At 45.3% G+C, this 15771-nt stretch overlaps 1 protein-coding gene across 1 annotated transcript; it reads right to left on the reverse strand.

The window, feature by feature from the left end:
* Positions 1-7622: 7622 nt before the first annotated feature.
* Positions 7623-11841, reverse strand: LOC142841416 (doublesex- and mab-3-related transcription factor C1-like). The gene is made up of 6 exons (XM_075958243.1): positions 11744-11841; positions 9953-10097; positions 9588-9646; positions 9102-9238; positions 8005-8071; positions 7623-7828 (listed from the first exon to the last, which is right to left on the reverse strand). Exons 2-6 carry the CDS (start codon positions 10014-10016, stop codon positions 7631-7633), a joined length of 525 nt encoding a protein of 174 aa, XP_075814358.1. The 5' UTR covers positions 10017-10097; positions 11744-11841; the 3' UTR covers positions 7623-7630.
* Positions 11842-15771: the final 3930 nt, after the last annotated feature.

Here is a 15771-nt window from a genome sequence, read left to right on the forward strand (position 1 = left end):
AAAGAGTTAGATGATTGTGAAAGTCATATGTGCCAAACATCTGTTCATGTTCAGTGCTGATACAGTTTACCTCAGAATAATTTACATGTGTGGATATTTGAAGTTACAGAGGTACCACTACACATTTGCATGAACTGTTTGTACACTTGTGCACAGGAAGGAGCTGGAACTTCACTGTCTAGCTTATAGTAAAGTTTCCTAAAAATGAATTAACCTCCCAAACATAAAGCAACAAAAGTAAAACCAGCAAAAGTGGATTATGGACTAGTAGTTCTACTGCTAGAAGCAGGTGCCGCCATACTCTGCTTTGGCCCATGGGCTCTAAGGTTCACACTTATATCCTTCTGCTAGTGTATCAAACCCTTAAGCTACAGAGTCCCCTTTCCAGAGATGATGGGATCCACTGAATTTGAGGAGCCATCTCTAAGTCAATTTACGTGTTCTCAAGGAAAATATGTCTTTGGTATTTGGCATGATATTGCTTCCAAACCCAGAGAAATGAAGAAAGCTTGTTTCAAGACATAAAGGCCTTCACTTCTTAGGAGACTGCCCAGTAGGGAATTTGTCAAGGGAATAGTAAAGTTCTAGACAAAGTCTCTTGTGGGTTTGAATTTAATGGAAAATATTTTGTTTTGGTTGCAACTTTGAAGATATGGATCTTGCCAAATTGGATTTGGGCATTTCAGAAAGAGGTGGTGGACACATACATCTTCCTCATGTCTACACCTGGTGTTGGACAATCCTGTATTCTGTCAATTAAGTTTTAAATAAACATGGATTGGCCAGTAACCAGGCAGGACGTATAGGCAGGACAACTAGATAGGAGGTAGAGTTGGGGCAATGAGAAGAGGAGAATTCTGGGAAGGAGAAAGCCCACTCCTCTGCAGCCCTGTCCAGAAACCGAAGAAGCAGGATGTGACCTTCCCCACTGTCAAAGGTACTGAGCCATGTGGCTCACACCGTTAGAATAATGGGTTAATATAAGTTATAAGACCTAATACAAAGCCTGAATGAATGGGCCAATCAGTTTATATCTAATGTAGACTCTCTGTGTGACTTTTTTGGGACTTACCAGTTGTGGGAACTGGGCAGGACAGAAGCCCCAACAAACAGGCCCTCATGTTACATACACTAAAACGTAAGTTGTAGAACCTGGAATATGAATCCCTCTATATACACCACTAACATACTTCCGGAGATATCCAACTGACCTGTCTTAATTGTACAGAACAGCTTACTTGAACATCTAAGCATACTTAAATTGTAAGGACTCTTTGAAATCTACCAGTATTTTAAAGGAGTTTTGTAAATATAAACCCACGGGAATTTTATCCAGGGTCACTAGCCTAATTAACCTCTGAGGGTAAAACCTAACACTATGGTCTATAAAAAGTATGAGTAAAATGAGTCCTAAAGATATTCTGCTGTACTCATAAACCAGTGTCTTATCATCAGAGAGGCTTGCTCAGGCAGTAGACGGGAACAGATGCAGAGACCCACAGCCAGACACTACATGGAGGGAGAGAGTCTAAATGGGAGGTCTCCGTCATGTCCCTCCCCTCAGAGCTCAGAGAATTCCACTGAAGAGGAGTCAGAAGCAATGGATGTAGGATATCTGAAAGATGAGGCCCTCTGAATCAATTGTGTCCCTTGCATCTGAGCACACAGAGACTGAAGCAGCAAGCACGGGGCCAACATGGATCTGCACCAGGTCCTTTGGCATATATATTGTAGCTTATAGCTTATGGTTGTTGCCTTTTCGTATATTTTAGCTCCACGTTGTGTGCCAAAATGTATTTTTTTAATCATTTCTCTTTTTTTTGGGGGGGGAGAGTACTCACCATCCAGATCCCAAATAAATCACACACACGGATGGTGTAAGAGGTCCTTCTGTATATGTGTTGCCTCTGTTGGTTAATGAATAAAGAATCTGCCTTGGCCAGTGATAGGGTAGATAGAGCTAGGCAGAGAAAAATAAACTGGATGCTGGGAGAAAGGCAGGATCAGAGAGACCTCATTGAGCCGCCAGAGGGGAAAGTTGCCAGCTGGCACCTGAACATTGCTATGAGCCAGCTTTTCCTTTCTTTTCTTCCTTCCTTCCCTTCTTCCTGTCATTTTTGGGGGTTTTAAGACAGGGTTTCTCTATAACTTTAGAACTTGTCTTGGAACTAGATTTTAGAGACCAGGCTGGCCTTAAAATCACAGAGATCTGACTGCTTCTGCCTTCTGATGAATGGATTTAATGGCATGCACCACCACTGCACAGCTAGTGAGCTTTTCTTAAATTATTCCATCTATCTTTTACCTCTGGGCTTTTTGCCTTCCTCTATTTCTGCACATCTTTTCTTTCCTTCTTATTCTGTGTCTGGCTGTGCGGCTGAGTGGTTGGCCCCTAGCACCTTCTCCTTATTATCTTGTTCCTTCTTCCTCCCAGATGTCTCTTCCTCTTTATTCTCTCTGCCTGCCAGCCCTGCCTATCCTTTCTCCTGCCTTGATATTGGCTGTTTAGTTCTCTATTAGACCATAAGAATTTTTAGACAGGCATAGTAACACAGCATTATGGAATAAAACAAATGCAATATAAAAGAATGCAACACATCTTTGTGCCATTGAACAAAGGTGTGTAGCATATGTCAGAGCAAAAGGAATGTAGCACAATTAATAACAACCCTGTAGTAATATGAGCGGCGGCGGGGCTGCGTCCCCAACACCCCAGCCGCCTGCTCGGCTAGCTTATGCCCCGAAATAATTACACAGACACTGTATTCATTTAATCACTGCTTGGCCCACTAGCTCTAGCCCTTACTGGCTAATTCTGATATCCCGATCAACCCATCTCTCATAATCTGTGAGCACCGGTCTTACCAGGAAAGATTCAGCATGTACGACCTGGCGGCTTGCTCCATCGCGTCTGTCTGCCCGGGAGCGGGACATGGCATCTCTCCCAGGCGTCTGCTCCCGAGAGGAGAGCTGTGGAGTCTGAGCTCACTTCCTCTTCCTCCCAGCATTTAGTTCTGTTTACTCCTCCCACCTATCTTCTAACCAATGAAATGGGCCAAGGCATTGGCTCATTCTCGGTTGTGATGGACGAAGGTCATTGGCTAATAAAGGAACTGGAACTCGGGGAATGCCTCTTCAGAAAAGGGGAGGAAGTATTATTGGAGCCAGAGGGGATTGCAGGAGCCACAGGAATACAACCCACAGGATCAACTCATTAGGATTCAAAGGGGTTCACAGAGACTGACGTGACAATCTGGGAGCCTGTATGAGTCTGACTTAGGTCCTCTGCATAAATGTTATGACTGTGTAGCGTGGTGTTCTTGTGAGACTCCTAATAGTGGGGATGGCCCAGTCTCTGACTCTTTGGCCTGCTCCTGGGACCCCTTTCCTCCTCCTGGGCTGTCTACTGCGGTCTTGATAGGAGGGTATGTCTGTAGACTTACTGTAACTTGCTATGCCATATTTGGTTGATATGCCTGGGAGGCGTGCTTGTTTCTGATAGGGAACAGAGGAAGAGTGGATCTAGAGGAGAGAAGTGGTGAGGGGAATGACTGGGAGGAGAGAAGGGAGGGAAAACTGCAGTCAGGATCATATATGAGAGAAGATTAAAGAAGTGAATGAATAAACGAACAAAAATATAAAGAAAAAGACCAGAAACTTTCTCAAATTTTACCGGGATGGGAGTTGCCTTGCTTTGGGTACACAAGGTGTCTTGACCAAGAGGCCTTCCTGTGTTAATGCATTGTAGAAGGAGCTGTGGGCCGCATCCTGCCACCCGGCTCCTGGCCACGGGCTAGCTTTACCCAAAATAATTACATGGAAACTGTATTCATTTAAACATTGCTTGGCCCATTAGCTCTAGCCTCTTACCGGCTAACTCTCACATCTTGATTAACCCATTTCTATGTGTGTGTGTAGCACCACGAGGTGGTGGCCTACCAGGAAGATTCTACCCTGCTTCCATCTCGGAGAGGAGAGCTATGGTGTCTGTCTCTTCTTCCCAGCATTCTGTTCTGTCTACTCCACTTATCTAAGCTGCAGTCCTATCAAAGGCCAAGGCAGTCTCATTATTTGACCAATGAAAGTAACACATGGACAGAAGATCCACCCGCATCAATGCATTCCTCTCAAAAAGCCACTGAACATGTGCAGAAAGGGTCTCAAGAAGCAGCAATGGACAAGAGTCAGCCTCTGCAAATGCAGAAATGCTGTTGCCAGAGATGCTTTCTCTTTGCATAGACTTACAATTTTACTGGCTAACAGAGAATTCTGCAGATTTGAGACATTTCTGGCCATGATTGAGAAAAGCTCTTGCGGTTGAGTCTACACTGTATTTCCACATCATGCCTTAAATGTTGTTTTCTTTTCTTTTAGTTCTTGATAATCATTTCAAGGACCACAAAGCAGGTTCTACATGTCAGCAGGAAATAATCTTGTTGTACATATCCGTCATCACAAAGCAAATTTAGACATAAAGATTTTAGTGCAAGATACGTGTAAAAGTTAACTATTTACAATGGTTTCCTTGAACATGAAATTTTTGTTTTGACTCCCTTTATGCACAAAATACATGTTTCCTGTTAAAAACGACAAAGAAATACACTGTTCGGTTGTATTAAGTGTAAAGATATGAATGCAAAACCACAGTTACAAATTACTTTTCAATCATGGTCAATAGGTGTATTATTTTCACTTCAAAGCTGAAATACTTTTTAAGTTGGGTGCTGTGGATCAGGGACTTCTAAAACCATAATCAGCATGAAAGTTGAAAGCACAGCAATATATACAGTTTAATTCCTAAAATGTGATTCTTTACATCACATGATTAGTGTCCCAGGGGACTAGATCCTGGGAGCCAAGGGAGGATGGGGTTGGAACGATTGCAACAAACCTGACATATGATGATATTGGGTTCCCCTCTGTATGCTATGGGAATGTCTTATTACCATCGGTTATTAAAGAAGCTGTGTCGGCCAATGGCTTAGTAGAGTCAAGACAGATGGCAAGTCCTCACAGAGATATGAAGAGAAAGTAGGCAGAGTAAAAGAGACACCATGTAGATGCCAAAGAAGAAGGATGCCAGCCAGACACCAGCCAGAGCCTGACCAGTAGGCCACAGCTTCGTGATGATTCACAGATTAATAGAAATCGATTAATTTGAGATGTAAGAGTTAGCTAGAAATATGTCGAAGCTATTGGTCAAACAATATTGTCATTAATATAGTTTCTGTGTGATTATTTGGATCTGTGCAGCCAAAAAGAGAAAGAGCAGTCTCTCTCTACAATATGGCATGAACAGCTTTAACAATGCATTACTAGTAAACTATGCACTATGAGGTGGAACAATGTGTTTTCGGCCAAATCCCATTCACTCCATCCAGATGGTAAAGACTGATATGCCATGGGACAGGTAATAGTCCTGTTCAGAGGTTGTACTACAGATCCCAAGATGGTTAGTCAACAAGGGGGCCGCACCTTTGACAAAGCCTTCTACCCAATGCCTGGTGATCTTGGTGCCTTAATAAAACAAATAATAAACGCTCAGCTAGCTTAGGAAAGAAGGCAGTGATCCCAAATATCTGGTGTATGTTTTTTTGCTTTATTATTATTAAATTTATTTATTTATTAAAGATTTCTGTCTCTTCCCCGCCACCGCCTCCCAATTCCCTCCTCCTCCCCCAATCAAGTCCCCCTCCCTTGTGAGCCCAAAGAGCAATCAGGGTTCCCTGCCCTGTGGGAAGTCCAGGGACCCCCCACCTCCATCCAGGTCTAGTAAAGTGAGCATCCAAACTGCCTAGGCTCCCACAAAGCCAGTATGTGCAGTAGGATCAAAAACCCATTGCCATTGTTCTTGAGTTCTCAGTAGTCCTCATTGTCCGTTAGAGAAGCTGAATAAGAAGGAGAACCCAAATAAAAACATATAGGCATCCTCCTGAATATTAACCTTCATCAGGCAATGAAAGGAGACAGAGACAGAGACAGAGACCCACATTGGAGCACCGGACAGAAATCTCAAGGTCCAAATCAGGAGCAGAAGGAGAGAGAGCACGAGCAAGGAACTCAGGACCGCGAGGGGTGCACCCACACACTGAGACAATGGAGATGTTCTATCGGGAACTCAACAAGGCCAGCTGGCCTGGGTCTGAAAAGGCCTGGGATAAAACCAGACTCGCTGAATATACTGGTGTATGTTTTTGAAAGAGTCAGTCTATACTTCTCAGTGCTTTACAACAATGAAACTTTATTCATGTTCACACACTGTTTATTCAACCCAATTGAAGAACCTTGACATATCCAAAGACATGTCTACATTAGAACTATTTGCATATGCAAACAATGAAGACACAAAAAGGGCTGCCAAGTTAAGGACTCTGAATCTTGTGAACAGAGAGTTGATAATGCCCAGCACAGTGCAGATTTTATCCCACGCTGGAAGATTCAGGTGCTTCAAATAAAGGCCCAAGAAAAAGATATAATGAGTTTGGACAAGAACTATGTTGCAAATTCAGTCAACGACAGGAAGTCCATGGCAGCCCAGCTTTGTATCTCACTTAGGGCCAGAGTGGGGTGCTATCAAGATGTTCAGGTATCATTGGGTGAAGCAGAGTGTGTAGGCTGAAGTGGTGACATCCAGAGGCAGGACAGCTGTAGTCTTCACTCCCCATCAGGACCTGCAGAAAGACATGCAAAGGCAAAGTCAGATCACAAATATGTCACTGCCTGGCTCTCTAGTCATCACGCTGTGTACCAAACAAATGCTCTTAGATTTTCCCAGGGACTGATGAACAGAACTGTTCCTACCTGAATTCCTTCTCTCCAGTACTCATGTCACCATTACACCCAGCTGTAGGTTCCTTCAGGTCAAGGCCAAGATCTCTGAATAAGATCCTTGCTCTGACAAGAAGCTTGCATCTTTCGGCCCTGCCCCCAGAGTTTCTGGCACAGCTTACATCATGAGCCCAGGTAGACCTCTTTGAGAAGCAAGCTCTCCAGCTTCATTGCACATTCCCTGTTCCACGCCATCCACCCAGAGCGGCTTCCCATTCACACAGTGCTCTTCATTGACCAGTTTTACTCGGAAGTCTCTTTCCAGCCTCGCTGACTGTGAAATTCTCCTCTGCACTCAGGGATTCCTTCCTTGATGGACTTGCGATGTGCTGGCTAAAGTCAGCTTCAGAATGCATCCTCTGATGCCTGAGTCCACAGGACCATCTCCTTTCATTAGAGGCCCTTATCCCCTGCGCATATCTTCCCAGGCCTTCTCAGGCTGGTGCAGACTGGGACACCACTGTGGGCTGGGATTCAATCCACCAGGCCCTAGTCCTTCCACTTTGCTTGCGGCCTGCCCTCGATAAAGAACTTGCTGCCTGGAAGGCCTCCTACTTTTCTTGACTTCAGGATACTGGCCCTCTGCTGTTGAGCAAAACACTTGAAAGCGAAGATGTACTGAGCAGACCCTGGATACCAGACCTTAATCAGACGGAAGAGCTCAAGGCTCTGGCCTGCAAGTTGATGAATTAACCCACTCTAGCCCCCAGTATCTTGTCAGGAGCCGTCCATTTTCCGCACCCTGTCCACCCCCTGTTCCTCGTTCAAGGAGCCAGGTACCTGATGTGCTGGAAGTCTCCTGCTAGGCCTGAGGGGAGTTATGAAAAATCAGAAGTGTCTCTGCAGCATCCAGTGTCTTCTGCCTATCCCCCTCAGCAGGGAGTGCACCGTGGTTGGAAACACCTGGCAGTTGGGTGTTGACTTCAAGACCCTGCTGGTTGGCGACATCATTGGTCTGGGTGGAGATGACATCATTGGTCTGGTTGGCATTGTCAGGGCCCTGGACACAGATGCAGTGGAAGAGATACGAGAGAGTGAATTCTGACAAGACACCTCCCCGACCACAGTGGGCCCTCCAGCCTCCATTCCTTTCCACCAAACACCCATCTCTGTGAGCTTCTCCTCCTCTCATCCACCAAGCCCATCCCTTCCAAGAACCTCGACCCACTCATTTACCACATCGTGTGACGGCACTACAAGCGGGATACTGCAGATGCAGGGCTCCGAGATCATGTTAGAGATCCTGAGAACATGCAGAGGAGAAGCCAGGAGGTTAAACACTCTGGATGACAACTCCCATGAACACATATGGAGGGCCGGGGGCTCTGCGGGATCAGGCTGAGGAGTTGTGAATGAGTGTGGACACTAGTACACATGACACTAGTCCCCTGGTCCTCGGTTGGACCCTCACACTACCTGACCTGGCTTCCCTCCAACCTCCTTCCTTAGATCCTCCTAGAGACACCACTATTGTGAACCCTCTCCTTCCCGGGTACACTGAAGACGACCAACAGCTGTTCTGATCTGCACCGCACCAGGAAAGATGACAGTATGGTCCTCTGCAGAGACTAGGTCTTTCCTCCACTTTGCCCACTCCCCACTGGTCATGAAGGATAAGATAGCTCATTTAGTAGACACATTCTCTGTGGGCCAGAAACGTTTCCCTGGGCCTCTCTGGCCCTTTCGACTATTCCTCCAGATTTCAGCAGAACCTTCTCCCGTGTCAATTCATTTCAGTGTAGATGGATAGTATCAGCATTTTGTAGTCCACTGCCTGCTGGATGCAATATGCTTGTCCTCTTTAATGCTCCTGTGTAGAATATTTTCCAAGCATGCCCACAGGAAGTGAGTGACTTAGAAGGATGCTTTCCCTAGCATGTTGTTCAGCAAATACTAAATCTGGGAAGATCCTCTCTTGCAAGTTAGGCTGAAATGTAGCTCTGTCATTCCCCTAGATCTTTTTGTCCCTACCTTCTTCCTTCCTTCCTTCCCTTCCTTCGTTCCTTCGTTCCTTCGTTCCTTCCTTCCTTCCTCCCTTCCTTGCTTCCTTCCTTTCTTCCTTCCTTCTTTAATTCCTTCCTTCCCTCCCTTCTTTCGTTCCCTCCTCCCTCCCTCCCTTCCTTCCACCTTCCTTTTTTTCCTCTCCTCTTGCTCCATGTTTTCCTTCCTCTCTTGTTCCTCCTTCTTGCTGCTCCTAATGCTGCAGCACCAAGCTTGAGTTTGGAGACAGTACCATTAGCCACAGCATCCTCCGTGGTCTCTGTTGTACTCACGCGCAAGGTATAGTCACCGGCTGGCTGGGATTCCATGAGAAAGTAATGGTCATTTGAGGATTCAAATTCGCTGGAACATAGTTCAGAGGTACAATTACTGTGGGCCAGTGTAGCAACAGAGGCACCTGGGTGATGTCCTGCAAAGAAAGACATCCATGTTGAAGATCAAATCTGAACACCAAGACTCAATGGACAGAACTGTATTAAAATGGTGACAGCCATGGACAATGGCAGGGCTCTCCAGACCTTGGTGATGACCATGGAGGATGGCAGGGCTCTCAAGACCTTGGTGACCAGCCACAGAGACTCACCGTTTTGGTTATTCCTCTACTGGAGGACACTGAGCCCCAAAGAGAAGTTATTTTCCCGAGGTCGCAATGCACCGAGAATTGGTGCTGGAATCTCAGAGTTTAGGACACACTCGAATTTGTCTGGACAGTGACTTCTGGCATAGAGACTCTCCCCATAGCAAATTACTTTCCTTACCTGCTGCACAACTGTGTGAGGCAGGGCTTCAGGCTGCTGGACGATGCCCTGTTGCCCATCTGGAAAAGACCATGCAGAGCTTGACTGAGTCTCTCTTCCCACCATATTCCCTTGAAAGTACCTAACTCCACCCCCTCCCCAACTGAGGACTTGGGTCACCATCAGTCCTGTTAATATCCCACCCACAATGTCTCTCCTTTCTGTAAAAACGTGATACTTGGCACAGATAGTATACCTGAACAGGTTAGGTCTGGGGAGGGAGGGTTTGTACAAGGTCGAGTGACAACTCTGTGGCATGGCTGGTGACGGAAGCATTTAGGATTACTGCTGCCACCTGAGAACCCTCCATGGCCAGAGACACTCACCCATGGTTCCTGGTTGGGCGAGACCCTGCTTAACCTTCACGTGAGAGTTGCCTTTAGTAGCCATAGCCTCAAGTGAGATTCCACTCTCTCCGTGTATTCTATGTTCTTCACAAAGCTCACGGCAGACAAGACCCCACTAGAGTCCCTGAAGTAGGGATTGAAAGAGTCAAGTTAGTCACACATACAGCAGGAGGCCTGACCTCTCCCCTAGAGGTAGTACACGCCTGAGACAGTGTACGTACACAACTGGAAGAGGCACAAACCTGTTACACCCTCAGTTTCTTCTGATCCTATGGCAAGACACGGTCAGAGCAAACTACAGGTCCTCTGGGACCAAGTTTTACCCCCTCTTTGGTGATCTGGTCCAGCGTTAAGTTACTCGGGAGTCCAGTAGGAAACAGAACATTCGTCAAGTTCCATGTTCCATGGCTCTACAGTTAGGGCAGGTCACCAAAATGGCTGCCGGAATTCCTACCCTCCAGTGCACTTACACTGCTAACAGGTAACTCTGTCTCTGGTGCCTAGACTCTTCCTGTCCTCCATCCTGCTCATGACTGGGACCAATTTTCTCTCCCTTCTTCTTATCATGGTCTTTGTCTTACCCTTCATTTTACCTGGTCACTCAGACTCTCCATCATACAGGTCTCTCTCACACTTCACCTTCTCCTAACCACCTGTTCACTCAAGCACCATGGAAGCCTAATCATGCCTTTCCCTGCTCATCACCACTCATGGCTCCTAACACAGTCACACACACACAGAGAAGCACACAAATACACACACATGCACACACGCAGAGACACGTACACAGACACACGCATACACACACAGAGAGAGACACAAATGAGCACGCACATGCACACACATGTACAAACATGCCCACACATGCATACATGCAGACATGCATGCACACACGCAGAGACACATACACAGACACACGCATACACACAGAGAGACAGACACAAATGAACATGTACATGCACACACATGTACAAATACGCACACACATGCATACACACAGGCACGCATGCACGCAAAGACCCACACATCAACACACAGATACACAGACATGCACACAGAGACACACATGAACACACAGAGACACTATACACACAACAGACACACATGAACACACATAGACACACACATGCAAAGAAACACAGACACATATGCAGACACACACATTCACACAAATCAGACATATGCACCCATTCACACAAGTATAATATACACATGGACACACACATGCACACACACATGCAAACACACAGACACACTCACAGACAGACACACATCACACAATCACACACAGACACACACACATACACTTTGAGGCACAGGCAGGTGCTCCTACATCTTCATCAGCAATCACAACTCTCTGTTCTGTTACTTCGTCCTCTGCCCTGCCAAAGACAACTGGCATCCCTGGTTTAATTGTCTCCCTAAAGCCCTGATTTAACTTGACCTCTGACCACCAGCATGGAAGTGATTGGATGTAGTCATTAGCTCAAGGGATACCATATATTCCCTTATCCCTGGGTTATGGTTCACACTCAAACCAAACTTTAATTTTAATAATTCCTTTGATCCCCTTGGAAGTGACTGAACACTTGCTCCTCATGAAATCATGTTCTTCCCAAGCCAACGTGGCCGACTCCTGCCTGAAATCCCACTACACAGGAAGCTGAGGCAGGAGAATGGTGAGTCTGATGACAACTCATAACACCACAACAACTTGTCTCCAATAATAACCACAGTAAAGACAATAATAATAATAACAATAATAAATACCATTGTCCTCTAGAATCTTGGAAATCTTCCATTGAAACTCCTCCATCCTTTCCCCCTATATTCTTCTGCTACTGAAACAAATCTTTTGTAATTTTTTTGATGCAGATCCAAATGTTATACCATGTTCAATCCAAGAGATAGTTCCACACCAGGCTGTTTATCTCAGGACGGCATGCTCCCTCTGCAGTCCAGAAAACCCATGCCTTCTGCCATAGCCTCTGGCCAGACTTCTAGATGATTCTCCACATTTCACAGTGGCACATGGGCACACATTTCTTCTCCTCCTTGGCAAATGCTCCCTGTGTCTGTCTGGATCCTCCAGTAGTTCAAAGATACAGGTTCCCCTCAGGAAACCCAGCCATCCATTTCTGTCCCACCTGCATCAAAAGGAGCAGGAGCCTCCCTCAGGTTCCTGAAGCTGGGAACCCTTGCAACCTGTGCTCATGAGTGGGCAGGGTAAGTGATGTCTTCAGCGTTTCCCCTTTAGTTGTGTAAGGAGGCAAAGAGCTAAAGAGCCTGGGTTCCCAGAGATGGTGGAGGGAGGAGAACAGGCAAGGAATGGGCAGATCTTATTTTTGATGCCACCATGTGGGTACCTCAGTGTCCAGCGGATCAGAAGCAAGGAGCTCGGTTCTGAGGAAGATGCATGTCCTTCCTCAAGCAACTCAGTTTCCAACCAATGAGCTGCCATCCCTCCTTTTTCTCTCCTCAGGCCATGATGGTTCTGGACCAATGAGCTTTCATATGTACTCCCCTCATCCTGACTTTGTCCAGACCTTATGGTTGCTCTGTGACCCACATTGACTTCTAGTGATTCATGTTAGCCTCCAGCATCTCTGGGGAGAGAAATGAGACTTGCCCTTCCTAGTGGTCTTTACCCAGGTTTCCTCTTTTTTCACGGGAAATGCGAGGTGTCAGCACTTTCAGCATACCTCCTTGCAAAGCTCTTGCTAACTTTTCAAAGTCAGGTACGTGAGGGCTAAACCTGGGTGTCTGTCTTGACACGTGTCTTTAATCCCAGCAGTAGAGAGGCAGTGCTTGGCAGATCTCTCTGAGTTCATGGCGAAGGTGGCCTACAGAGTGAATTCTAGGACAGCCAAGGCTGCACAGAGAAACCCTGTCTTGAAAAACCAAACAAAATTAGTCATCATGTGTGGGCTGGAGCAATAGCTCTGTCTGTACATAGCAACCATGAGGACCCGAGTTTAAACCCCAGAACACATATAAAAATGCCAACTGTGGAGAAAGGATCTTACAGACCCTACATTGGAGAGGCAGAGACTAGAGGAACCCTGGAACTTGCTTACATGTTCAAGCAAATCGGTGAGATCCAGGTTCAGTGAAATACTGTGTCTCAAGAAAGAAGGTGAAGAGGGATTGAGCAAGACACCCAAAGTCCACCTCTGGCGCCAGTATGCACACATCAAGAGGGGAGTGTGCAGCCACGCACACATAACCCACATTCAAACTGTGTTTTGGTTAATTTCAGATAAAAAGAAATAATTTGTACTCAGGCCCTATTTAGAACCAGAAGTTTCATTACTTTAGCGTAGCTACCCTGAATATTACCTAACTTCATGATGCTTGTTGCTTCCTAGGCTTTTTTTTGTTTTACTCTGTTTTAAAATTTAAAGATTTGCTGTCTTATTCTATGTATATGATTTGCATGCATTCATGTCTGTGCACCACATGGGTACAGTGCTCTCAGAAGCTGGAAGACCTTGTGGACCCTCTGGGACCAAATTTTGTTGTAGATGGTTGTGAGCTTCCAGTATGGGTACTGGGAATCAAACCTGGGTCTCTAGAACTGCCCACCCATCTCTCCAGCTCCTAAAATCCATTGAAAAATGATCTTGTTATGTAGCTCAGGATGGCCTTTTACTTCCTGTGTAGCCCAGGCTGTCCTCTCACACGACTCAGACTTGAGTGCTGGGATTATAGGCAGGAGCCCCATGGCGTGCTCACAATGGTTCTTGAACACACTGTGTAGAGCACCGTATTTGTAGGGTCAGAATAGAGCACGACGTGTGGAAAGTGGGATTTGAACTTGGGCAACTCCTGTTCTTCCTGCTGATGGTGGTGGTGTTTTGGGGTGGGGACAACCTTCGAGGATTTGCAGGAAGAAGACAGCAGTTCCCCTTCTTCACTGACACCCCTTGTATCTCAATGCAAATCTCCTTTTATGCATGCCTTCTGTTCTCCCTATTTCCCAGATGAACTCCAAGTGAATTTCATTAAAAATGTTCACGTGCACCTCTACAATTGGGGGAATGATCCATTTCCCTCACCTTCTTTAGCTTGAGAAGACCCAGCTGGAGACCAATACACTGAACACTGTTTTATCTAAACCATACACTCTGATAGCTTCTTCAACCAGGTTTTTGCAGAGATTGAGGCTTCACATTGCCATTTCAGGCTTTCAAACCTTCCAATAATCTACTTTGGCATGCTTCTTCAAAGAACTGTGCTGGGTTAACAGTTGTTTGTTCAATATTAGCAATTGATAAGTACATCTTCCCATGATCTATTGCTTCATCTATCCACTGCCCAGTCAGATCCTTTGTAGCGTCTCAATAAACAATGCCACTGCTATACCAGATGTGTGACAACCACAGATGAAAGAGAACCTGTAGAGTGTGTGCTTCTATGGGCACACACGAACACATTTATTAAGTGTGTTCAGGTGCCCATGGAGGCTAAAAGAAAGTATTAGTCTTGGAGCCAGAGTTAGAGGAACTTATATACCTCCTGATGTGAGTGGAATAACCAAACTTGCCTGCTTTGGAAGAAGGGTAAACACTTGTACCTGCTAAGCCATCTCTCTAGCCCATGGTTTTATTTCTTACACAAGACACTGTGGAATGTATCTTCTATGAGTTCTTTATTATCACTTCCCTCCTCATTACCCAATGGATGGCACCTCAGAACATAGTTCTGCACAAGCTACATACAACATCTTGCTATTTGAACTCCCCATTCTATAAACACTCAAATATTCCAAACCTGGAATTCTCTGTCCATAAGTCATTAAAAACATCTGAACATCATATTCTGGCCAGTAGATTTAACATGAGCTGTCCAAGCTTGAAATACACCAGAACTGAAATTCATCCAGAACACAGGAACACACAGCTCTTCCCAGACAAAAATCTCAGAGATACCCTATGATAAAGGAGACTTATGAGCAGTGTGCTACTTGATGATTTTTAGCAGCATGGACTTAGAAACTTGCCAAAGTTGGGGAGGTAAGCATGACTCTTGCTGGTATCCTGCCACATTAGAAAGCCAAGTGGAGTGGAGTCAACAGCCAAAGCTGTGGTGGTGATCCTACCCATGCCTGCTTAACATTTTAAAAATCTCTCCTAGTCAAAAAATGATTACAGATATACAATAGACAAATTCAGACAAAAAGGCCTCTAAATGGGTCACAATGGATTTGATAAATATATATAAGCTTGAGGGAAGGAGGATAAAGGGTAGTGTCATAGACTAAAATTTAATATTAAAAGATGAAACTGAGATTCATTTCTTGAGTTTGGGTATAGAGTTTATTTACTGGGTTATGGAGGGGAAAGGGAAAAGTGGGAAAGGAAGAAGAAGGTGGAAGAGATAGTCAGAGAGAAAGGGAGAAAAGAGAAAGATGGGTCAACAGAGAGAGGCAGCAGCTACCTCTTTAGAAGAGGGACAAGAGAGAGAGATTTGTAAAAAAAATAGAGTAATAAAAATTATAATAAGCCACATAAAAATGAAAAATATACAGAGTCTAGATTATGTATACTATTGACACATAATTTTTTAACATTCCAGACTCTTTGGATATAGGGGTGACAGAAAATTGGAATGGTAATTATGACAAACACTTTGGCTGTTTTTGGGAAAAAAGGGCATAGACTCAAATCTGCCTACTTTCTGTGGGCACAGGCGGCGTGGGGAAGGGAAGAGACAGGTGTCCACATTTAGAAAGAGATGTGGCTGGAAAGGCATCCCATGAACAGTCATCCCTGAGAAGGCAGGCATCGGTTCCTTGG

The sequence above is a fragment of the Microtus pennsylvanicus genome, chromosome X (genome assembly GCF_037038515.1).
Source record: "Microtus pennsylvanicus isolate mMicPen1 chromosome X, mMicPen1.hap1, whole genome shotgun sequence".
Lineage (NCBI taxonomy): Eukaryota > Metazoa > Chordata > Mammalia > Rodentia > Cricetidae > Microtus > Microtus pennsylvanicus.